This window comes from Geotrypetes seraphini, chromosome 8, assembly GCF_902459505.1.
Source record: "Geotrypetes seraphini chromosome 8, aGeoSer1.1, whole genome shotgun sequence".
Classification (NCBI taxonomy): Eukaryota; Metazoa; Chordata; class Amphibia; order Gymnophiona; family Dermophiidae; genus Geotrypetes; species Geotrypetes seraphini.
In genome coordinates this window covers 97,220,673-97,239,520 of record NC_047091.1, presented here as the reverse complement: position 1 = coordinate 97,239,520, position 18,848 = coordinate 97,220,673, and the positions used below count along the sequence as shown (strand labels likewise).

The window sequence follows — 18,848 nt, the reverse complement described above, 5'->3', positions numbered from 1 at the left end:
TTTAGTTGTTCTTGAGGGCTTTTAAGCCTGCCCTGAACCCAGAATAAATCTGAACAGAATAGCTGTTAAAATACAGGTGTTGAGTTAATCACTTTTTGGTTAAAAAGACTGACTAGTTTAGGAACTGGTTGAATGGAAGACAAGAAAGTGTTGTAGAAAATGGAGCTCAGTCTGAGGAAAAGACATTGCAAGCCACAAGGGCCTGTTTTTGGTCCAGGTTTTTTGTTTTTTAGCATTTTTGTAAGCAATATTACAGAAAGGCTGTCTGGTAAGGTCTGCCTCATTGTGAATGATACCAAAATCTGCAATAGGGTAGACACCCCTGAAAGTGTAGATAACATGAGGAGAGATCTAGTGAAGCTTGAATGGCCCAAAATATGGCAGCTAAAATTTAATGCAAAAAAATAATAAAATTTAAGGTCGTGCATTTGGGCTACAAAAACCTAAGGGAGTGAAGTATCTCTGTATATTAAAGAGAAGCAAGACTTGGGTGTGATTGTATGCGATGTTCTTAAGGAGGACAAATAGGTAGAAAAAGCAATGGTGAAAGGGAGAAGGATCTTTAGGTGTATAGGGAGAGGGATGGCCAACATATAAGAGGAGGTGATAATGCCTCTTTATAAATCTCTGGTGAGACCTCATTACTACCATGTGCAATTCTGGAAACCATGAAAAAGATATACATAGGATGAACTTGACCCAGATGATAGCTACTAAACTGGACAATGGTCTATGTAATGACACATATTAAGGATAGACAAAGTTCTAAATATGCATACTTTGGAAGAAATGTTCAAAAAGTACGTCTGAATCAATATAAGATTTTAATAACTTGTGATAAGTTCAAAAAGGACACCTCAGCCCCACCACTCCACCGCATGTAATATTTTCTATAGCGGGAAGCAAATTGTGGTGCTTCATCATTGGCTGTCACTTTTTGTTTTTGCACTGTTGTTTTATATATATATATATATGTGTATTTTCTTTTTAATCTCAATAATTTAAAGAAATAAATATTTCCTTAACACTAAACATTCTCAGTGTCATAGTGTATAGTTTAAAAATAAGTAGTACTTATCTCAGCCAACACCTAGGGAGTCTGACCCGACATGTTTCACACAACCAAGTGTTTTATCAAGGGTCTCCCTGTGAAATATAAAGCAAAGGGTGTCATATATACTTAAATGTCACCCCTCCCCTATCTAAAACTTATTAGAAAATTACATATTCGCATTTATTTAACCTTACACTCACCATGTGACCAGGTTAAACTTAATGAAAAGGAGCAAAGGCTTATTTTTTCACTTGACACAGTTGAGCCTCATGGCTTGAACAGCGAATTAGAATGGGGTTCCCTGATGTAACCTATTTTTGGACCAATGAACTGCAGGGGGCGTTTACTATAGTTGTTTGAGAGGGAGGATTTAAACTCTGGATCAGGGACGCCGCCGCCATCTTTTCTCACTTAGATATGGAGTCGGATGACAGCGGCAGCTTTGGTGAGTGTAAGGTTAAATAAATGCGAATATGTAATTTTCTAATAAGTTTTAGATAGGGGAGGGGTGACATTTAAGTATATATGACACCCTTTGCTTTATATTTCACAGGGAGACCCTTGATAAAACACTTGGTTGTGTGAAACATGTCGGGTCAGACTCCCTAGGTGTTGGCTGAGATAAGTACTACTTACTTTTAAACTATACACTATGACACTGAGAATGTTTAGTGTTAAGGAAATATTTATTTCTTTAAATTATTGAGATTAAAAAGAAAATACACATATATATATATATAAAAAATAACAAAAAACAACAGTGCAAAAACAAAAAGTGACAGCCAATGATGAAGCACCACAATTTGCTTCCCGCTATAGAAAATATTACATGCAGTGGAGTGGTGGGGCTGAGGTGTCCTTTTTGAACTTATCACAAGTTATTAAAATCTTATATTGATCCAGACATACTTTTTGAACATTTATTGATAGTGCTTTTGGACTGGATAAAACATTTACTTAAACCACATTGCCATTGTTTAAGCGTTACTTTGGAAGAAAAGCAGGAGAGAGAAGATATGATAATGACATTAGAAAGCTTCTATCATAAATGCCAAGGAGGCGAGTCTCTTCCAATTGAAAGGAAGCTCTGGAATGAGGGGGGAAACGATGAAGGTGAAAGGGAATAGGAAGAATCTAAGAAAACATTTCTTTACAGAAAGGATGGTGGATGTATGGGAATGGCTTCCCAGTGGAGACAAAAATGGTGTCCGAATTGAAACAAGCTTGGGACAAGCACATGGGATCTCTAAGGGAGAGGAAGAGACAGCAGACAATATGGATGGGCGGATTTGAAGAGTGGTCCTTATCTGTAGTCATTGTTCCCTGTTTCTATGACCTAGAGAACTGTGAAATCCCTCCTCCATTTCATGTTATCAGAGTCAGTACGGTAAGTCAGCCACAATGTTATTAGTGCTACCAGACTGCAGGAAATTGATAAAAAGGGCAAAAACCCATCATGTTTCTGTATCAAAGGGCCTTCAACTGGGTTTTGAGACAGCACAGAGAGAGGGGAGGCCCATCTTCCTTGCAAACACAATACAAATAGTAGTATATCCAACAGGTCACAGGCCAGCAAAAAGATTTCTCTCTCTAAAAGTTACTCCACTGGCTGAAAGAGAATGCTCATGATGAGCCCTTCTTCACCCTTTCCAGACTTCCTATTTTTAATTATTTGCTCAAAGTGCATGCACTTAAGCTGCAAGAAACGTTTTACAAAGAAAGGGGAATAAACCCAGCACACCAGCCAACAGGAGCTACTGAACAGCACAAAACCTCAAGTTCTGTTTTTTATAAACCAGGCTGCAACTAAAGAGTCAACTTGAGTTCCTCTAAACAGAGCATCTCATGTCTCTCTCCAAACTATGCACAACCTCTTAGCCACACACAAAAAAACCCCTGGTGGAAATCCCATTAAAGCCCATCAATTATATCATTTGTATTCCTGGCTTACAAGGACCCCCCAAGTCATATTGGAACACAAGGACCAAGTGCCTGGCCCAGAGGAGCGCTAAGTTTGCCTCGGTGTGCATTCCAGTCCCTGTACCCTGCTGCCATCTTGAAAATGGCCATGCTACTTAGAAACCTTAAAATTGATTTCCTGCTTCTGGGTTCTCATCTGGCCTCTTTTGATCTTATTCCTGGGTCTTCTCCTTTTTTTTTCTCAGATAGCACAGTACTAGTCCATTACTGATACAGCACAAACAACTAAGGCCAAGCCTCTGTTTTAACCAGCTGATCCACAAAAGTACAAGCATACCAATTGGCTGAAATATATTTAGGACGTCAGATTCAACCACCTGCAGCCAGCAATGATCTGCCTCCAAAAGATGAAGCTTTTTAAGGGGCACATCCTGCCAGCAGGATGCAACTCAGACCCTGACAGCTCCATCCTGATAATCAGAACTATAGGCATTCAGCCCTGGAATATAAGGCTATGCTAGGTCTAAGATAAGATCACAATCAGTTCTCCCATACCCAAGCATGGCAATCCAAGAAAACTATTGTGTGATCCCTGTTAACATGCCAGACAAGAAACGCTGCCTCTGATCTGCACTAGGATACCCTAGGTGGGCAGGGGCTGGTTCATTTTTTTTTTCCCTTATTTCCACAAACAGAGACTTTAAAAGGATCATATTCCTAGAGCTGCTGGTCCACTCTGGAAACTGCTGTGTAAGCCAAGAATGTTCTGGGAGGTGCTCCTCTCTCATACTATTTACAGTACATTAACCTTGTAATCAGTACTTTCCAAGGCTTTTATCTTACAACTCAGGGCTGTGAGCAGGAGGTTTTGAAGGGCTATTTTTGAGGGACATTTTGTGGTATGTTGTGGGAAGGAGGGCAAGATACAAGGAACGCCCTGAAATGTATGGGCCTGAGTATAATAGGGATATTTTTTTAATGAGGGGGAAAAAAATAGGGAAGCAACATTGCACTCAACTGTCAGGAGAAAAAAAAAATTTCCAAAAACTTTATAAGAAGAAAAAAAAACAACATCTGACAAAAATACCAAAATTAGGAAAATAGATTTGGGGGAAGAGAAGATCATACCGATAGTAATACCAGCTGTAACACTCATGGTGGTGCTTGCTTGTCTCCTAACTCACCCACCTCATTTTTTAAATGATATACAACTTTGTACAAAACAGCGAGCTCCCCTCCTCTCCCTCCAACTATTCCCGCCCTTTAAGGGCACCAAATTTATAAGAACATATCATCATGACAATAGCCATACTGGGTCAGACCAATGGTCACTCTAGGGCAGGGATCTCACAAGTCCCTCCTTGAGGGCCGCAATCCAGTCGGGTTTTCAGGATTTCCTCAATGAATATGCACTGAAAACAGTGCATGCACATAGATCTCATGCATATTCATTGGGGAAATCCTGAAAACCCGACTGGATTGCAGCCCTCGAGGAGGGACTTTGAGATCCCTGCTCTAGGGTTACCATATTGCTCCAGATAAAGGAGGACGATCGAGACATCTGGGGTTTTCTTCCTTTACTTTCAATGGAAGCAAAACCCAGCAGTCTCATTCTGTCCTCCTTACTTCCATTGTTTTCAACGGAAGTAAAACCTGGATATCTCAATCCATCCTCCTTTTTCTGAAGCCATGTGGTAACCCTACAATGGTCCATCTAACCAAGTATCCCACTTCCTAGAGTGGCCAATCCAGGTCACAAGTACCTGGCAGAAACCTAAATAGTAGTAATATTCCATGCAACTGATCCCAGGGCAAGCAGTGGCTTCCCCCATGGAAGAGTGGCAGTGGACTTTGATCCTAGGGAACTCCCACTGCAGCAACTTGTTACCCTGGGCAAGTAACTCCATTGCCCCAGGTACAAAAACAGATTGCGAGCCCACTAGGGACAGAGAAAGTACCTGCATATAATGTGTACAGCGCTGTAGAAATTAGTAGTAGTAGTAGTGTCTGTCTCAATAGCAGACTATGGACTTTTCTTCCAGGAACTTGTCCAAACCTTTTTTAAATTCAGTTATGCTAACTGCTGTTACCATATCCTCTGACAACAAGTTCTAGAGTTTAACTATTCTTTGAGTGAAAAAAAAATTTCCTCCTATTTGTTTTAAAGGTATTTCCATATAACCTCAATGAGTGTCCCCTAGTCTTTGAAATTTTTGAAAGAGTAAAAAATCAATTCACTTTTACCCGTTCTACACCACTCAGGATTTTGTAGACTTCAGTCATATCCCCACCAACAGCTGTTTCTTTTCTAAGCTGAAAAGCCCTAACCTTTTTGCCTTTCCTCATATGAGAGGAATTCCATCCAATTCACCATTTTGGTCACCCTTCTTTAAACCTTTTCTAATATCCACGAGATACAGATACCAGAAATGAACGCAATATTCTAGGTGAGGTTGCACCATGGAGCAATGCAAAGGCATATTTTTGATCTTATTTACCATCCTTTTCCTAATAATTTTTAGCATCCTGTTTGCATTTTTGGCCAACGAACACTGGCAGAAGGTTCACCGATTAGAGAATTGTCACCAATTAGAGAATGACACGGGGACTAATTTTCCCCATTCCCGTGGGAACTCATTTTCCCATCCTGTCCCCGCAAGTTTTCCTGTCCCTGTCCCATTCCTGCAAGCTCCGTCATCATCCCTACAAGCCTCAAATATTTTTAAACCATAAGTGTTTGAGGCTTGTGCGGTTAAGGCAGAACTTACAGGAATGGGGCAGAAACAGCGACAGTAACAAAACTCGCAGGGACGGAATGGGGAAATTGAGTTCCTACAGGGATAGGGACAAATTTGTCCTCATGTCATTCTCTATGAACGATGACTCCCAGATCTTTTTCTTAGGTGCTGACCCCTAAGGTGGACCCTAGAATCCGGTAACTATGATTTGGATTATTCTTTCCAATGTGCATTTCTTTGAATTCGTCCACATTAAGTTTCATCTGCCATTTGGCTGCCCGGTCTTCCAATTTTGTAAGGTCTTCCTACAATTTTTCACAGTCCGCATGTGTTGTAACAACTTTTAATAGTTTTGTGTTATCTGCAAATTTAATCACCTTACTTCTTGTTCTGATTCCAGATCATTTATAAAAATATTAAATAGCACTGGTCCCAGTACAGATCCCTGTGGCACTCCACCATTCACCCTTCTCAACTGACAAAAATTGCCATGACAAACCTGTATATGAAAATCTCCAAATGTCTGTGCTTCCTAGTGCACCTGAAAAAGAACTAGAGCCTCAAAAAGTCCATCACTTTCTATTTTTAAACCCCAACAGGGAGGGTAAGAGGTGCCTGTCCTTATAGTGGACATTGAGCAGCCTCACAACTCTGCCTTCATATTGGAGAAACTTTTTGGACATGCAATCACCTGTACCGCAAGACACCTAGCCGTTAGATCAGTGGTGGGCAACTTCCGTCCTCAAGGGCCACCACCCAGTTGGTTTTTAAGAATTTCCCCAATGAATTCTACCAAAAAAACACAAGTCCACTTTGAAATAAGTCAACTCCTCATTCGAAATATAAAAAAAAATTTTTTTTTTTTAAAATATGATGTGCTCAGACTTATAACAAGAATGCCATATGATAGGCAAAGGTTACCAAGGGACCATCATAGCCACATCAATGTCCCAACCGCCCATGCCTTGTCACACTTCACGGCTTGCCTTGCCACCTGGACATTAACACCCTGTTTAACACCCAACACACAGACTCAAGGATTCCCCCCCTCCAAGTTTCGCTGATTTTGCTGATGAATATACAGTAGAATCTCAGTTATCCAGCACCCATTGGGATTGGTGGAAATCAGATGACTGTTTTTCTGGTTAATTGAGAGTGTGTTAGAAACCTTGTCTAACACAATCTCAATTCCCTCTCCCCCGAAGCACCAACACAGCAGCAGTCCAGAGCCGCAAAGCCCTCCTCCCTCGCTCAAGCCCTGAAGTGGAAGAAGCAGGCACCTGTCCTGAGTCACGAACCCCCTCGCTCCCTCCCTCCCTCTCTCTCTTCCTTACCCGAAGTGCAGTTATCAGTAGGAAGCAGCCTCAAAACAGGCTGTTCGCGGCCAGCCCTAGCACGGCCTTTCCTCCAATGCGTCAGAAGTGATGAGTCAGAGGAAAAGCACTGCCAGGGCTGGCTGCAAGTAGCCTGTGCCTCCTGCTGACCGCAGCGCTTCAGGTAAGGAAGAGAGATAGAGAAGGAGGGAGCAAGGCTCAGGTACGTGAGATAGATTGTGAGCCCACCGGGACAGAGAGGGAAAATGCTTGAGTACCTGATTGTAAAAACTGCTTAGATAACCTTGATAGGCGGTATATAAAATCCTAATAAACTTGAAACTTTGGGGCTTGAGAGAAGGAGGGCTTTACAGCTCAGGGGACTGCTGTAACACTGGTTTCAAGTTTCTTTATTTTTATATACCGTCTAAACAGTGTACAATATAATGAGATTAAAAAAAGAAATAAAAAAGGTGAGTAAAAGCAATATCTTATCAAATATTAAAAATACTAGTCAGGTTCACATTGACGTACATGGAACAAAGGGAAGTTGGGAAGTTTTTAAATACATCGAAGTAAAATTAATAAAAAAGGGAGGTAAATGGGGAGTGGTGATACATTAGGGTGGGGATCACTTCAAAAGAAGCATTTTGGTGTTTCAAGACTGCTTCGGTCAGGAGGGGGGGGGGTGTTTATAGCTGCTTCGGGGCTTGAGGGAGGGAGGATTTGCAGCTCAGAATGCTGCCACTAGTGCTTCGGGGAACATTTTTTCTCCACTGGCAATTTTCTTTGCTGGTTGTGTGAGAGTCCCAGTTAACTGAGACCTGGTTAAACGAGAGACTACAGTTAGAGAATGGCATGGGGGAAAAAATTTGTCCCCATCACCGCCCCTTCCCCACGACCACCATCCCTGTCATCGCCCCGTCCCCATCCCCGCAGCATCCGTACAAGCCTCAGTACTGCAATATTTAGCTTATTCCTTCCTTATAAAGCAAAGTTCTGGTTGCTGAACTAGAGAAAGAGATGTTCAGCTGGCAGGGCTTTGTTTATAAATTTTTATAAACACAACTAATATACTACTTTATACTAAAGTAAAAAAAAAAAAAAGAAAAGAAAATAAATAAATAGAATTTTTTTTTCTACCTTTATTGTCTGGTTTCTGCTTCCCTCATCTTCTCATTCAATTCCTTCCATCCACTGTCTGTCTTCTCTCTGCATCTTCCATTTGCTCTGTTACTGTGCCTCTCCCTTCACCTCCCCTCCCAATTGGTCTGGCACCCATCTTCTTCCCTCCGCTCCCCCATAGTCTAGCATCTCTGTCTTCTTCCTTTCCAGCGTCTTCTCCCCACTCTGTGTTCCCCATTCCCTTCAGCGTCTTCTCCCCACTCTCTGTTCCCCATTTCCCTTCAGCTTCTTCTCCCAATCTCTCTTCCCCATTTCCCTTCAGTGTTTTCTCCCCACTCTGTCTTCCCCATGTCCTTTCAGCATCTTCTTCCCACTCTGTCTTTCTCATGTCCTTTCAGCATCTTCTGCCCACTCTGTCTTCCCCATTTCCTTTCAGCATCTTCTGCCCACTCTGTCTTCCCCATGTCCTTTCAGCGTCTTCTCCCCACTCTGTTTTCCCCATGTCCTTTCAACGTCTTCTCCCCACTCTGTTTTCCCCATGTCCTTTCAACGTCTTCTCCCCACTCTGTTTTCCCCATGTCCTTTCAACGTCTTCTCCCAATTCTGTCTTCCCCATGTCCTTTCAACGTCTTCTCCCCACTCTGCTTCCCTCTGCCGCGAAGATAAGGGAGGGAGATAGATAGATTTGGGTAGGTAGGAAGGAGGGAGGGGGATGAGCGCGTTCCTTCCATTAACTGCGGGAACAAGGTCATTCACCACTCCATGGGGCGGTGGATGGCCTTGTCCCCATACTTGCAGTGAGCACTTTATCCCCCCTCACCGTTTTAGCGGGTTACTCACGGCTACCTGCAAGTAGCTGCGGGTAACAGCCACCGTGTCATTCTCTAACTACAGTACACAAGATGTATTTGCATGCACTGTATGCAAATAGACCTCATATATTTTCATTGGGAAAAACCTGACTGGACTGTGGTCCTCAAGGACTGCAGTTGTCAACCCCAGCACTAGTCAGTTCAACCATCTGCCACTCTGTACAAGAGTTAAAAAAAAGTCAGAGCTAACCTAATATAAATGCACCCCCTCCCCCCAAAATAATACCAATCATAAACAGGTAAAACTACAAATAACATTCTTGAATTGCAACTGCAACCACCTAGCACCCCACCTCATGCAAACTTTGGAAAGAGAGGAGGTACAGGGAGCACAGGGCTCAGAGAAACAGCATTGTGAGCTGACAGTCTCACAACCCAGGGTGACCTTGCCAGTGGTGATAATCTGAAAAGGAAATACCTGCACATCTCTGCAAGTCATGTGTGTTAGAGATTCTCTCAAAATTCAAGGATTATCCAACATTTTCTATTCTTCTGTATAATAAAACTGAAAGCCTAAGACCACCCTGGGAGGCACTATAACAGCCTATATGGATATTTAGATTATTTGCCAACATCTGCTTACATTAAAATTAAAACACAAAATAGCAAGATGGAGTCTAATAAATCTCTGTCTCCCAAGATGCACAGCACAATGCTGTTTCAATACAAATGGTCCCATATATTCTAAAACACAGTTCTTCAACCGCCGGTCCGCGGACTGGTGCCGGTCCGCAGAAAATTCCTGCCGGTCCGCACAGGGCCGGCGAGATGGATGCCATTAAATTTTCTACCCTGGTGGTGTTCGCGGAAATCTTCTGTTCCTCCCAGCCTCGGGCGATCAAGACAGGCTGCCGACGTCGGGCATTCCCTCTGTGAGTCTCGCCTATGCGGAAACAGGAAGTTGAAACAAAATAGGAGGGACTCAGAGAGGGAATGCCCCACATCAGCAGCCTATCTTGATCGCTGCCCCTGCCGAGTCGCCGAAGAGGGGAGCCACGCTGAATGGCCCTCGCTGCTCCCGATTCTCATAGGCACTCAATGAGCGTCGGGAACAGCGTGGGCCATTCAGCGGCTCCCCGCGCCAGAAACTGCTATCGCAGTTTCGTAAAAGGAGGCCTAAGTCACATGCAAATACAGGGTGCTAGAGGTTTTTAGAGCAAGTGGCGCAGTAAATGCTCCGAAGCTCATATGAGCATTGGAGCACTTATCTTGCCAGCCTGCACTAAAACCTCTAGTGCAGCTTGATAAAAGGGGGGAAGGGGGGGAAACAGTAAGAACCTTCCTCCCCAAGAGAATTTACATCTAAATTTTGTACCCAAGACAATGAAAGATTAAGGGCTCCTTTTACGAAGCCGCATTAGCGGTTTAACGCGCGTAATAGCGCACGCTAATTTGCCAGCCGCACTAGCCGCTACCGCCTCCTCTTGAGCAGGCGGTAGTTTTTCAGCTAGCGCGGAGGATAGCACGCATTAAAAAGTTGCATGCGATAAAGCCGCTGACGCGGCTTCATAAAAGGAGCCCTAAATGAGTTACCCAGATCACAAGGAGACTCAATAGAAAAAGCAGGATTTGAACCCTGGGTTACAGTCCCCTGGTCTAACCACTAGGCTACTCCTCTACTCCTCATACATTGTAGACAATGCATGCAAAGAGATCTCATACATATTTGAGGAAATTATGAAAATCAGATTAGTTTATAGCCCTTTAAACCTGGATTTGGGGAATCCTAATTCAAGCTATTAATAATATAACCACCTGGTTTCATTTTATCAGGGGAGGCCAGCTCAGCCTTGTTTTGATGCACTTAAAGTTCCTAATGTTTCGGCAGAAAGGTCCACAGAGGTGCCGAGGTGAAAACAAAGGCTGGTTCAGCTTCCCCAGGCGAAATAGAGCCAGCTTGTGAGAAAGATGACAGATTAATGCAAACGTTAGCACTGAAAAAAAGGAAATTTTCTAGCCATGTTAAAATCCTTCTTTTTCCAAAAAGATTTTGCCGAGGACATTCCTCAGATCAACTGTATTTATTAGGAGACTTTGGTAGGCCTGAGAGCAGTTTTATTTAGTTATTTTTTTAATTCATAATTATCTTGTATGAATGGTCTACGAATATATCTTCCTTTATTTTTAAGGAGTTCCTTTCCTTTAAATTATTTTTTTTGTATCAATAAATTCCCTCTCCCCAAAAAAAAAAAAAAATATTGCCAGTGGACACAATTCTCAGACCAATCCAAGAATACAGAAAACATGCCAAAAGAACAATGCATCTTAAATGTCCCACAACAACCCCGCTAACCTACGTAATAACTAAAGTACAGAGTAACAGTCCAAGATCTGAAAAGGAATAAGCAAAATAATAACTCCAGCATATTAAACCAAGGTCTGAAGAATCAAATTTAATTGAATCTCCTTCCTTTAAACAATTTTTATAACTGCAAACCGCTTAGAACTGTCGGAAGTTATTTGTGGTATATCAAATTTTAACAAACATAAACACTCACCTCTAGCACCGGACCAGCGCCAAGAATGGTCCTCTCCACCCCACTGGCATACCCTTTCTGACTTAATGCTGTCAGACAGTGGATGAGAAAGTTTGTGCTCTGGGTTTTACCTGAGCCACTCTCCCCAGAAATGACAATGCACTGGTTCACGTGCTTCCTCAACATGGTGTGATAAGCCACATCAGCGATAGCAAAAATGTGCGGCTCCAGCTTGCCCAGTTGATGGTTCTCATACATCTTGACATACCTAGGGTTGTAAATGGGCAGGAATTTGAAAGGGTTAATTGCAATCAGAATACTCCCAGCATAAGTGTAGATTTTGTGTTTCAGAAAGCGGGTTTTCAAGTTCTCCAAAATAGCGGCCTCAGTCAAATTGGGAAGATTACATAAATCATCGTGGTCTTCCTGCCGGCGTGGAAGGAAGCCCCTTTCCACCATCCGCCGGGCCTCCTTCTCTTTGGATACTGCCTGCATGTGAACATATTTTATGGTACCGTCTGAGTTCCTCTCTTGCAGAAGGAAGTAGTAGCCATCTTTCTGGTCGTGTTCGTCCTGTCCCCGACGAGGCCAAAGGAGCACCCTCTGAACGGGAGAGTCGTTGGCATCCAAGATCCATTCTTCTCCCCCGGACTCCTTCACCTCGGTCAGAACATAACACTTGGACCCGTCCAGGCTCAAGTGGCTGATGACATCCTTGATGACCTCCGAGGCAGTGGACTCCTTGGTGGCAGTAATCCTGCAGCAGGAAGTGCTGGTCGGCGAGAGCTGGGGGTAAATATGAAGATGGTAGGTCGCCTTCTCATGGCTAGCTGCCTCGCCGGGCACTTTCATACTCATTCTGTCCCCCGCCCGGGTTCACCATACCGCACCAGCTTAGTACGCAGTGCTCAGCAGCTGAAAAAGAAAAAAAGAAAGGGGGAAATATAACATACTGCATATTATATAAAGAATACACCCTCTCTTTTACTGAGGTGTGCTAACCAGATTAGCTCACGCTAAATGCTAACGTGTCCATAGAATATAATGGGTGTGTTAGCATTTAGCGTCCGCTAATCTGGTTAGCGCACCTTAGTAAAAGGACCTCACAGTGGATGCTACAAGAACATATTAGTTTGATTAAGAAGTTAATATTGAAAGTGATTTAAAAGGCAAGGAGAGGCTCCTGGATATTTAAATCGCTTGTCTGGAGATAACTGGGCATAGCCAGCAGCACTTAACCGGATAGTGCCACTGAATATGCCCAGGTAGGCTCAGATTCTATAAACCAGGGGTGTCCAACCTTTTGGCTTCGCTGGGCCGCATTGGCCGAAAAAATGTTTCTGGGGCCGTGCAAACGCTGCAGCAAGACAGAGGAGGGAGCCGGCAAGACGGTAAACACCCGGGGGCAGCAGAGGAAAACAGTGCATCACCCTCAACGGGGGCCGCACAAAATACTTCACGGGGCTGCATGTGGCCCTTGGCCCCCTGGTTGGACACCCCTGCTATAAACGATGAGGGCAGAATGTCGACTATGCATACTAGGATCGAAGCATCCATGATATCTATGGCTGGTGTAGAACTATGGAATGCCTTGCCTGGTATCCTGCGGTTTTGTGTGGGGAGGATGAATTTTAAGAAAATGCTGAAAACTCAATTATTTGCCGATGCCTTCTTTTTTTTTTTAATCTTTATTCATTTTTATACTTTCAACAAGTACATGATAATACCATCATATTCACTTTAATATAACTTATTAATCTTACATATATTGAAATCATAATACTATTTCTCCCTCCCTCCCTCCATTATATTCTTATGCTAAAGTATATTTCAGTTGATAACTACCTTTTAGAACTCTTTTGACAGCAATGTATGATTTAAAGTTTGCTTGAATTTCTGAATTGATTGAATTTGTGCTCTATTCCTGTTTATAACAGGGATGATTAATGATGTCTATGTTATATGTAGTAATCGTAGGGAAACAAGATTTTATGTATGTGATATGGAAACCTTCAACGATAGAGGAACTGGGGTAAAACACAACATCCAACTCAGACAAAAACCACCAGTTAAATTGCCAAAAACTCCACAGCCTAACTGGTGGTTTTTGTCTGAGTTGGATGTTGTGTTTTACCCCAGTTCCTCTATCGTTGAAGGTTTCCATATCACAACATCCAACTCAGACAAAAACCACCAGTTAGGCTGTGTTAAATTGCCAAAAACTCCACAGCCTAACACAGCCTAACTGGTGGTTTTTGTCTGAGTTGGATGTTGTGATATGGAAACCGTATAGTTATATGCGGTATATAAATTTTTAAATAAATAAAGTTAGGTGACTGGATCGGTACGTCTAGCCAATCTAGGCACCTAACACTAGCACTCCAGAATAAATAAACCACTTGTTCTCCAATTCATCCTTCACATTATCCAGAATCAGCAACACACACCAACTGCTCCTCCCATCATCCAAAGGAGTGAAATACAAACGGATATTCAATGCCCTCTTCACCTATACGGCCACAAGAACCTGGAACAAGCTTCAAGTTCACTAGATACTTGATATACCGTCTATCAAGGGTACCTAAATGGTTTACAATAAAATGACAAATAAGAACATAAAAATGAAACTCTATTAAAACTATAGGGATTTCACAGACTAAGCTTAACTAACATCAGGTCAAGAGGAAAAAGGGGAAAGGAATGCATAGTTATATTGAGATAAAATTTAAAAAACGAGAGGGGAGGGGAAAACACCAATAAGGACAGAGACAAGTTACCTCGCCTTCAGGAAAAGGCTGAAAACAGTCCTGTTTGAAAAATTCCTTACAATACAGTGACTGGCCACCCTTCGATGCTAAGAGCCATCTGCAATTGCTGCCTCTCCCGACTCTGTACTTATTCTCCCCATTCTCCATTTGTAATCTTGTGATTGCCTTCCCTTCCTCTGTTCTTGTCCTCCCTTCTATGCGGCATTGCCCTATCCCCACTTCTCTACCTACTTACAACTCTGTATTCTCACTGATGTGTTGCATCCACTATTCCCCATGCCTCGTTATGGGCTTCTTAACTTGTAAATCGCCTTGAACCTGCACTGGATAAAGTACAATACAGAAATTGGGATTTGATTTTCTCAATTGGCGCTGATAATTAAAAGCACCATAAAAAAAAACAATTAATAAAAAAAATTTTTTTTAAATAAAACTACTTAGCCAATAGGCACCTAACACTTCGAGCGAGATAGGTATCTACACTAAGGCACCTAGCAGCAAGTAGGTGTTGTTAGGAGATGGATTTTGGGTGTGGTTTAATTTTGGGTGTGGTTATCCGCGGGGATGAATTCTGCAACTGTGTCATTCTCTAGAACAAAGCACCCCCTACATCCTACCTTAGGCGCACTCATTTGGGCCAAGAAAACCCTGGTCTAAATGGGAGCATACCTTAGGTTTCAATACCTACCGATACCTAAGACTACTTAGGCCTAAGCACAATTCTATAAACAGCACTTAGCGGATGAATGACAATCATGCTCAATGGCGCCTAGGAGTTAAGCGCCGTTTATAGAATCAGGGTCAGTGCCTAAGCTGAAACTGGCAATTTTGTGGGCGAAGCAGGAGCAGAATCAGCACTTATGCAGCTAAGTGCCGATATTTACTGCTTAACCAGATATAGTAACAACAAAAAACAAACTCTTATCTTTGTGTTATTTAGTCAGTTAAGAGTTGAATCTCTCAATTAGAAGTTTTTGCTGGCTACATATGCTTGAATACTCAATGCCGATACCCAGACATTGCCTGGTATTGAATATCCAGGGATAATACCGCTGGCAAAAAAAAAAAAAAATGCAGACAGTTGACAACTACCATGTTTCTCCGAAAATAAGACACTGTCTTATATTATTTTTGGGCCCCAAAAATGTACTAGGTCTTATTATCGGGGAAACTGCCCAATCACAAACCCACAGCATCTTTCTATCCCCCCTACCACGCAGCCAAACCTCCATCGACCCTTCCATCTCTCCCTCCCCATGCCGACCGCCAGATTGACATATCATTACCTACTTCCAAAAGGCAGCGTCGTGGCGTCTACTGCCACATTGCTGATGACATCAGTGATGCCCCAACATGAGAAGGCCCGAAGCAGCCCACCATTTAGATCAGTGACCACGCGCGTTCCCTCCCTTAACTGCGAGGACAAGGCCATTCACCGCTCCACGGGGCGGTGGATGGCCTTGTCCCCGTACCTTCGGTGAGCACCTATCCACCCTCCACCGTTTTGGCAGGTTACCCCAGCTAGCTGCGGGTAACATCCACCGAGTCATTCTAATATGAAGCTCACCACCCCCTTTATAACCACTAATCAATTCTTATTATGTTCTTCCCTCATTTATTAAAGTACCTGTAAACCATGCCGAGCTCTATCTTTATGGAGAAGATGCGGTATATAAACTTAAGGTTTAGTTTAGTTTAGTCTGCTGTGGCATTTAGGAAGATCCCGGTACCAGCAGTCCCCTACCCCCAAAATAAGCGCTTCAACTAGGGCTTATTTTCAGGGTATGTCTTATTTTTGAAGAAACACGGTAAATATCTTTCCCTATGTGTTTTCATCTGTTCCTCGGGTCTTGTAATAAGAAACAGACTTACACAGTACTGTTCATGCAAACAGGATAATGGTGTAGTAAGTGGGGGGATGGATTGCCCTGGGCATCAAATTCATGGGGGGCACCGGCGCATCTCCTCCTCTCCGCCTTCCCGTATACCTGTTTGAATGATCGCTGGCTCGAGCAGCATCTACTTGCTGCTTACACTGACGATGGCTCCCTTCTGATGTCACTTCCTGTTCGGGGGACCAGGATGAGATATCAGAAGGGAAACAACGCCGGCACGAGCAGCAGCGAACATTTCAAGAGGTACCTGGGGGGAGGGGGTGCTCAAGCGGCAGGGAAGAGTCGGTGCGGTGTCCAACCAGTGGGAAAGCGGGGGGTGAGGGGGCAAAGGAATACATAGGAGGGAGCCGGTGATGCCGGGCACCAATCTTCCTCGCTATGCTACTGTCTCTCCCAGCACTAGTATAATATATAAATGCATGCAGCCACCACTGGGATGGATTGCCAAGAAAATGTATATTTTTTCCCTACTAACAACAAATTGGGCAGTCTTCCAAATAGTAAAATAATTATCAAAAGGGTTTTCAGACCCTTTAAAACACTGCAACAACCCCCATCAACTGGGCAAAGTGACAGACATGCTCCCTACAGAAACTAATGAGGAGGGGAGAAGAGAGGAAGAAGCAAATCCCTCATGAAGTTGAAAGGGGTCAGGAGAGAATGAGAGCAATTCATTCCGTGAAAATATATTCTGAATCTCAGGCTGATCTGGAACCCTGCAGAGTAGATACAAGGACCCCTGATCTACCTAACTGAAGTACAAGAGAAATCCAACTATTGGAGTAGATAAGAAGGAATAAAATCTAATGCAAAATACATCCCTTGTGCACATTATTATAGAGAAATATCTGTATTGTCATTGGTGCAAAATCAAACCAACCAGCAAGACACATGAACATCATCTAACATCATGCTAACTACAGAAACATAATCAATACAATGACCTTTAGAAGTAACAATATGCAGTTAACTGCTCCAGTCTCACATTTCCACTCCCCAAGTCAACCCCCACCCCTCCCGGGGGTATAACATGAAACCACAGTATATGGAATACTACTGTCTAAATCACAGGTGTCAAAGCCGGTCCTTGAGGACCGCAATCCAGTTGGGTTTTCAGGATTTCCCCAATGAATATGCATGAGATCTATTAGCATACAATGAAAGCAGTGCATGTAAATAGATCTCATGCATATTCATTGAGGAAATCCTGAAAACCCAACTGGATTGCGGCCCTCAAGGAGGGACTTTGACATCCCTGGCTAAATATTTACCATTAGGGACCTTAAAGATCCATATCGTTTGTGTACATTTTTTTAAAAAGCTTAATAGAGCAGAGGACATGGCTAAGAAATGAGAATCTGGTGCTATTCTTCTGAAAAATGAAGAGGTCAATAGTCACCGATATTGCTTTGAAACACCTAATGGTGCAACTTATCATTATTTATTTGGAAAAGAAACTCTGTATTTATGTACACCTACTCTGCTTATAAAATCAGTCTGGAAGGGGATTAAGGACAAGCCTTTGAGTGTTGAAAGCAGGCTGTGGAGTCAGTAGACCAAACCTTCAACTCCGACTCCTACAATGTATAAGAGAAATTTGATTAATCACACAGGATAGATTTAGGACTAATAGACCACAAAATATATTTATTTGAAGTTTTAGAGCAGAGGTCACGGCCTACTAGCAGGCCGTCTGACAGCCGGACCGCGAGAGATCCCCTTGCATAACATCTTTCCATCCCTCCTTCCCATCCCGCACAACAGAACCCCGCCAAACCTCCCACCACAAGGCCAACATGCCTCCGTTCCAAATAGCAGCGGTGGCAGCACTGAACAGGCTGCTTCGCTGCCTTCCCCGCCAGGACCTTTCCTCTACCACTGCTGACGTTGGTATGGGAGGGAGAGATGGAAAGATGCTGCGCAGGGGGATAAGTTGGCGGGGTCATCAGTGTTCTGCTGCACGTGGAGGATGGGAGGGAGAAATGGAAAGGTGCTGCGCAGGGGGATGGATTGGCGGGGTCATTGGGGTTCTGCTGCATGGGGGGGGATGGGAGAGATGGAAAAATGCTGTGCAAAGGGATGGGTTGGCAGGGTCACCAGGGTTCTGCAAGGTCAGGGCTCTCACTAATTCTACATTATGGTAAGTTGTATAATTTCTATTACGATATTATAACTTAATAATAATAGAAATGTAATGTATATATTGTGTAAAAAATTGCCCTACGAACTCACCCTGAATCCTACACCCTTACCTGTCTCTAGAAAAATTTGCTTCTATAAAAGCGGTCCTTGGTGTCAAAGTTTGGGGACCACTGTTCTAGAAAATGACACAGGGACAGAATGTGTCCCTGTTCCCGCAGGAAACCATCCCGTGTCATTCTTTAGAATCTATCTCAACCTCAGTCCTTCTACACCAGCATTCTTCAATGCAAGGTTTGAGAGTCAGTGGTTGTGCCCATTCATACTCTGATTAAAGAATGACATGGGATGGTTTCCTGTGGTTATCTGCGGGGATGAGAATGGTGATGAATTCTGTCACCGTGTCATTCTCTAGAATAAAGCACTGAAGATATCATCTGCAGGGGCAGTTTTCTCATTTGATGTGGCTCTGTGAGTGTCGTCCAGCAGAAAAACTTAGGCAGAGATGCAGGGTTTAGAGCAAGAGCACTAGGGAAGGGAACGGGAC

General features: G+C 43.2%; 1 protein-coding gene across 11 annotated transcripts in view; it reads right to left on the bottom strand.

Annotated features, from left to right (window-relative positions):
- Nucleotides 1-18,848, bottom strand: part of MYO9B (myosin IXB) — a 256,166-nt gene that overhangs the window by 177,653 nt on the left and 59,665 nt on the right. For 10 of the 11 annotated variants that reach the window (XM_033957195.1, XM_033957198.1, XM_033957188.1 and 7 more), the window contains exon 2: nucleotides 11,521-12,414. In XM_033957195.1, coding sequence (XP_033813086.1) covers nucleotides 11,521-12,357 — 837 coding nt within the window. In that variant the 5' untranslated portion in view covers nucleotides 12,358-12,414. Of the gene's footprint in view, nucleotides 1-11,520; nucleotides 12,415-17,641; nucleotides 17,740-18,848 lie in introns of all 11 variants that reach the window. The other variant, XM_033957189.1, reaches the window with a different exon arrangement.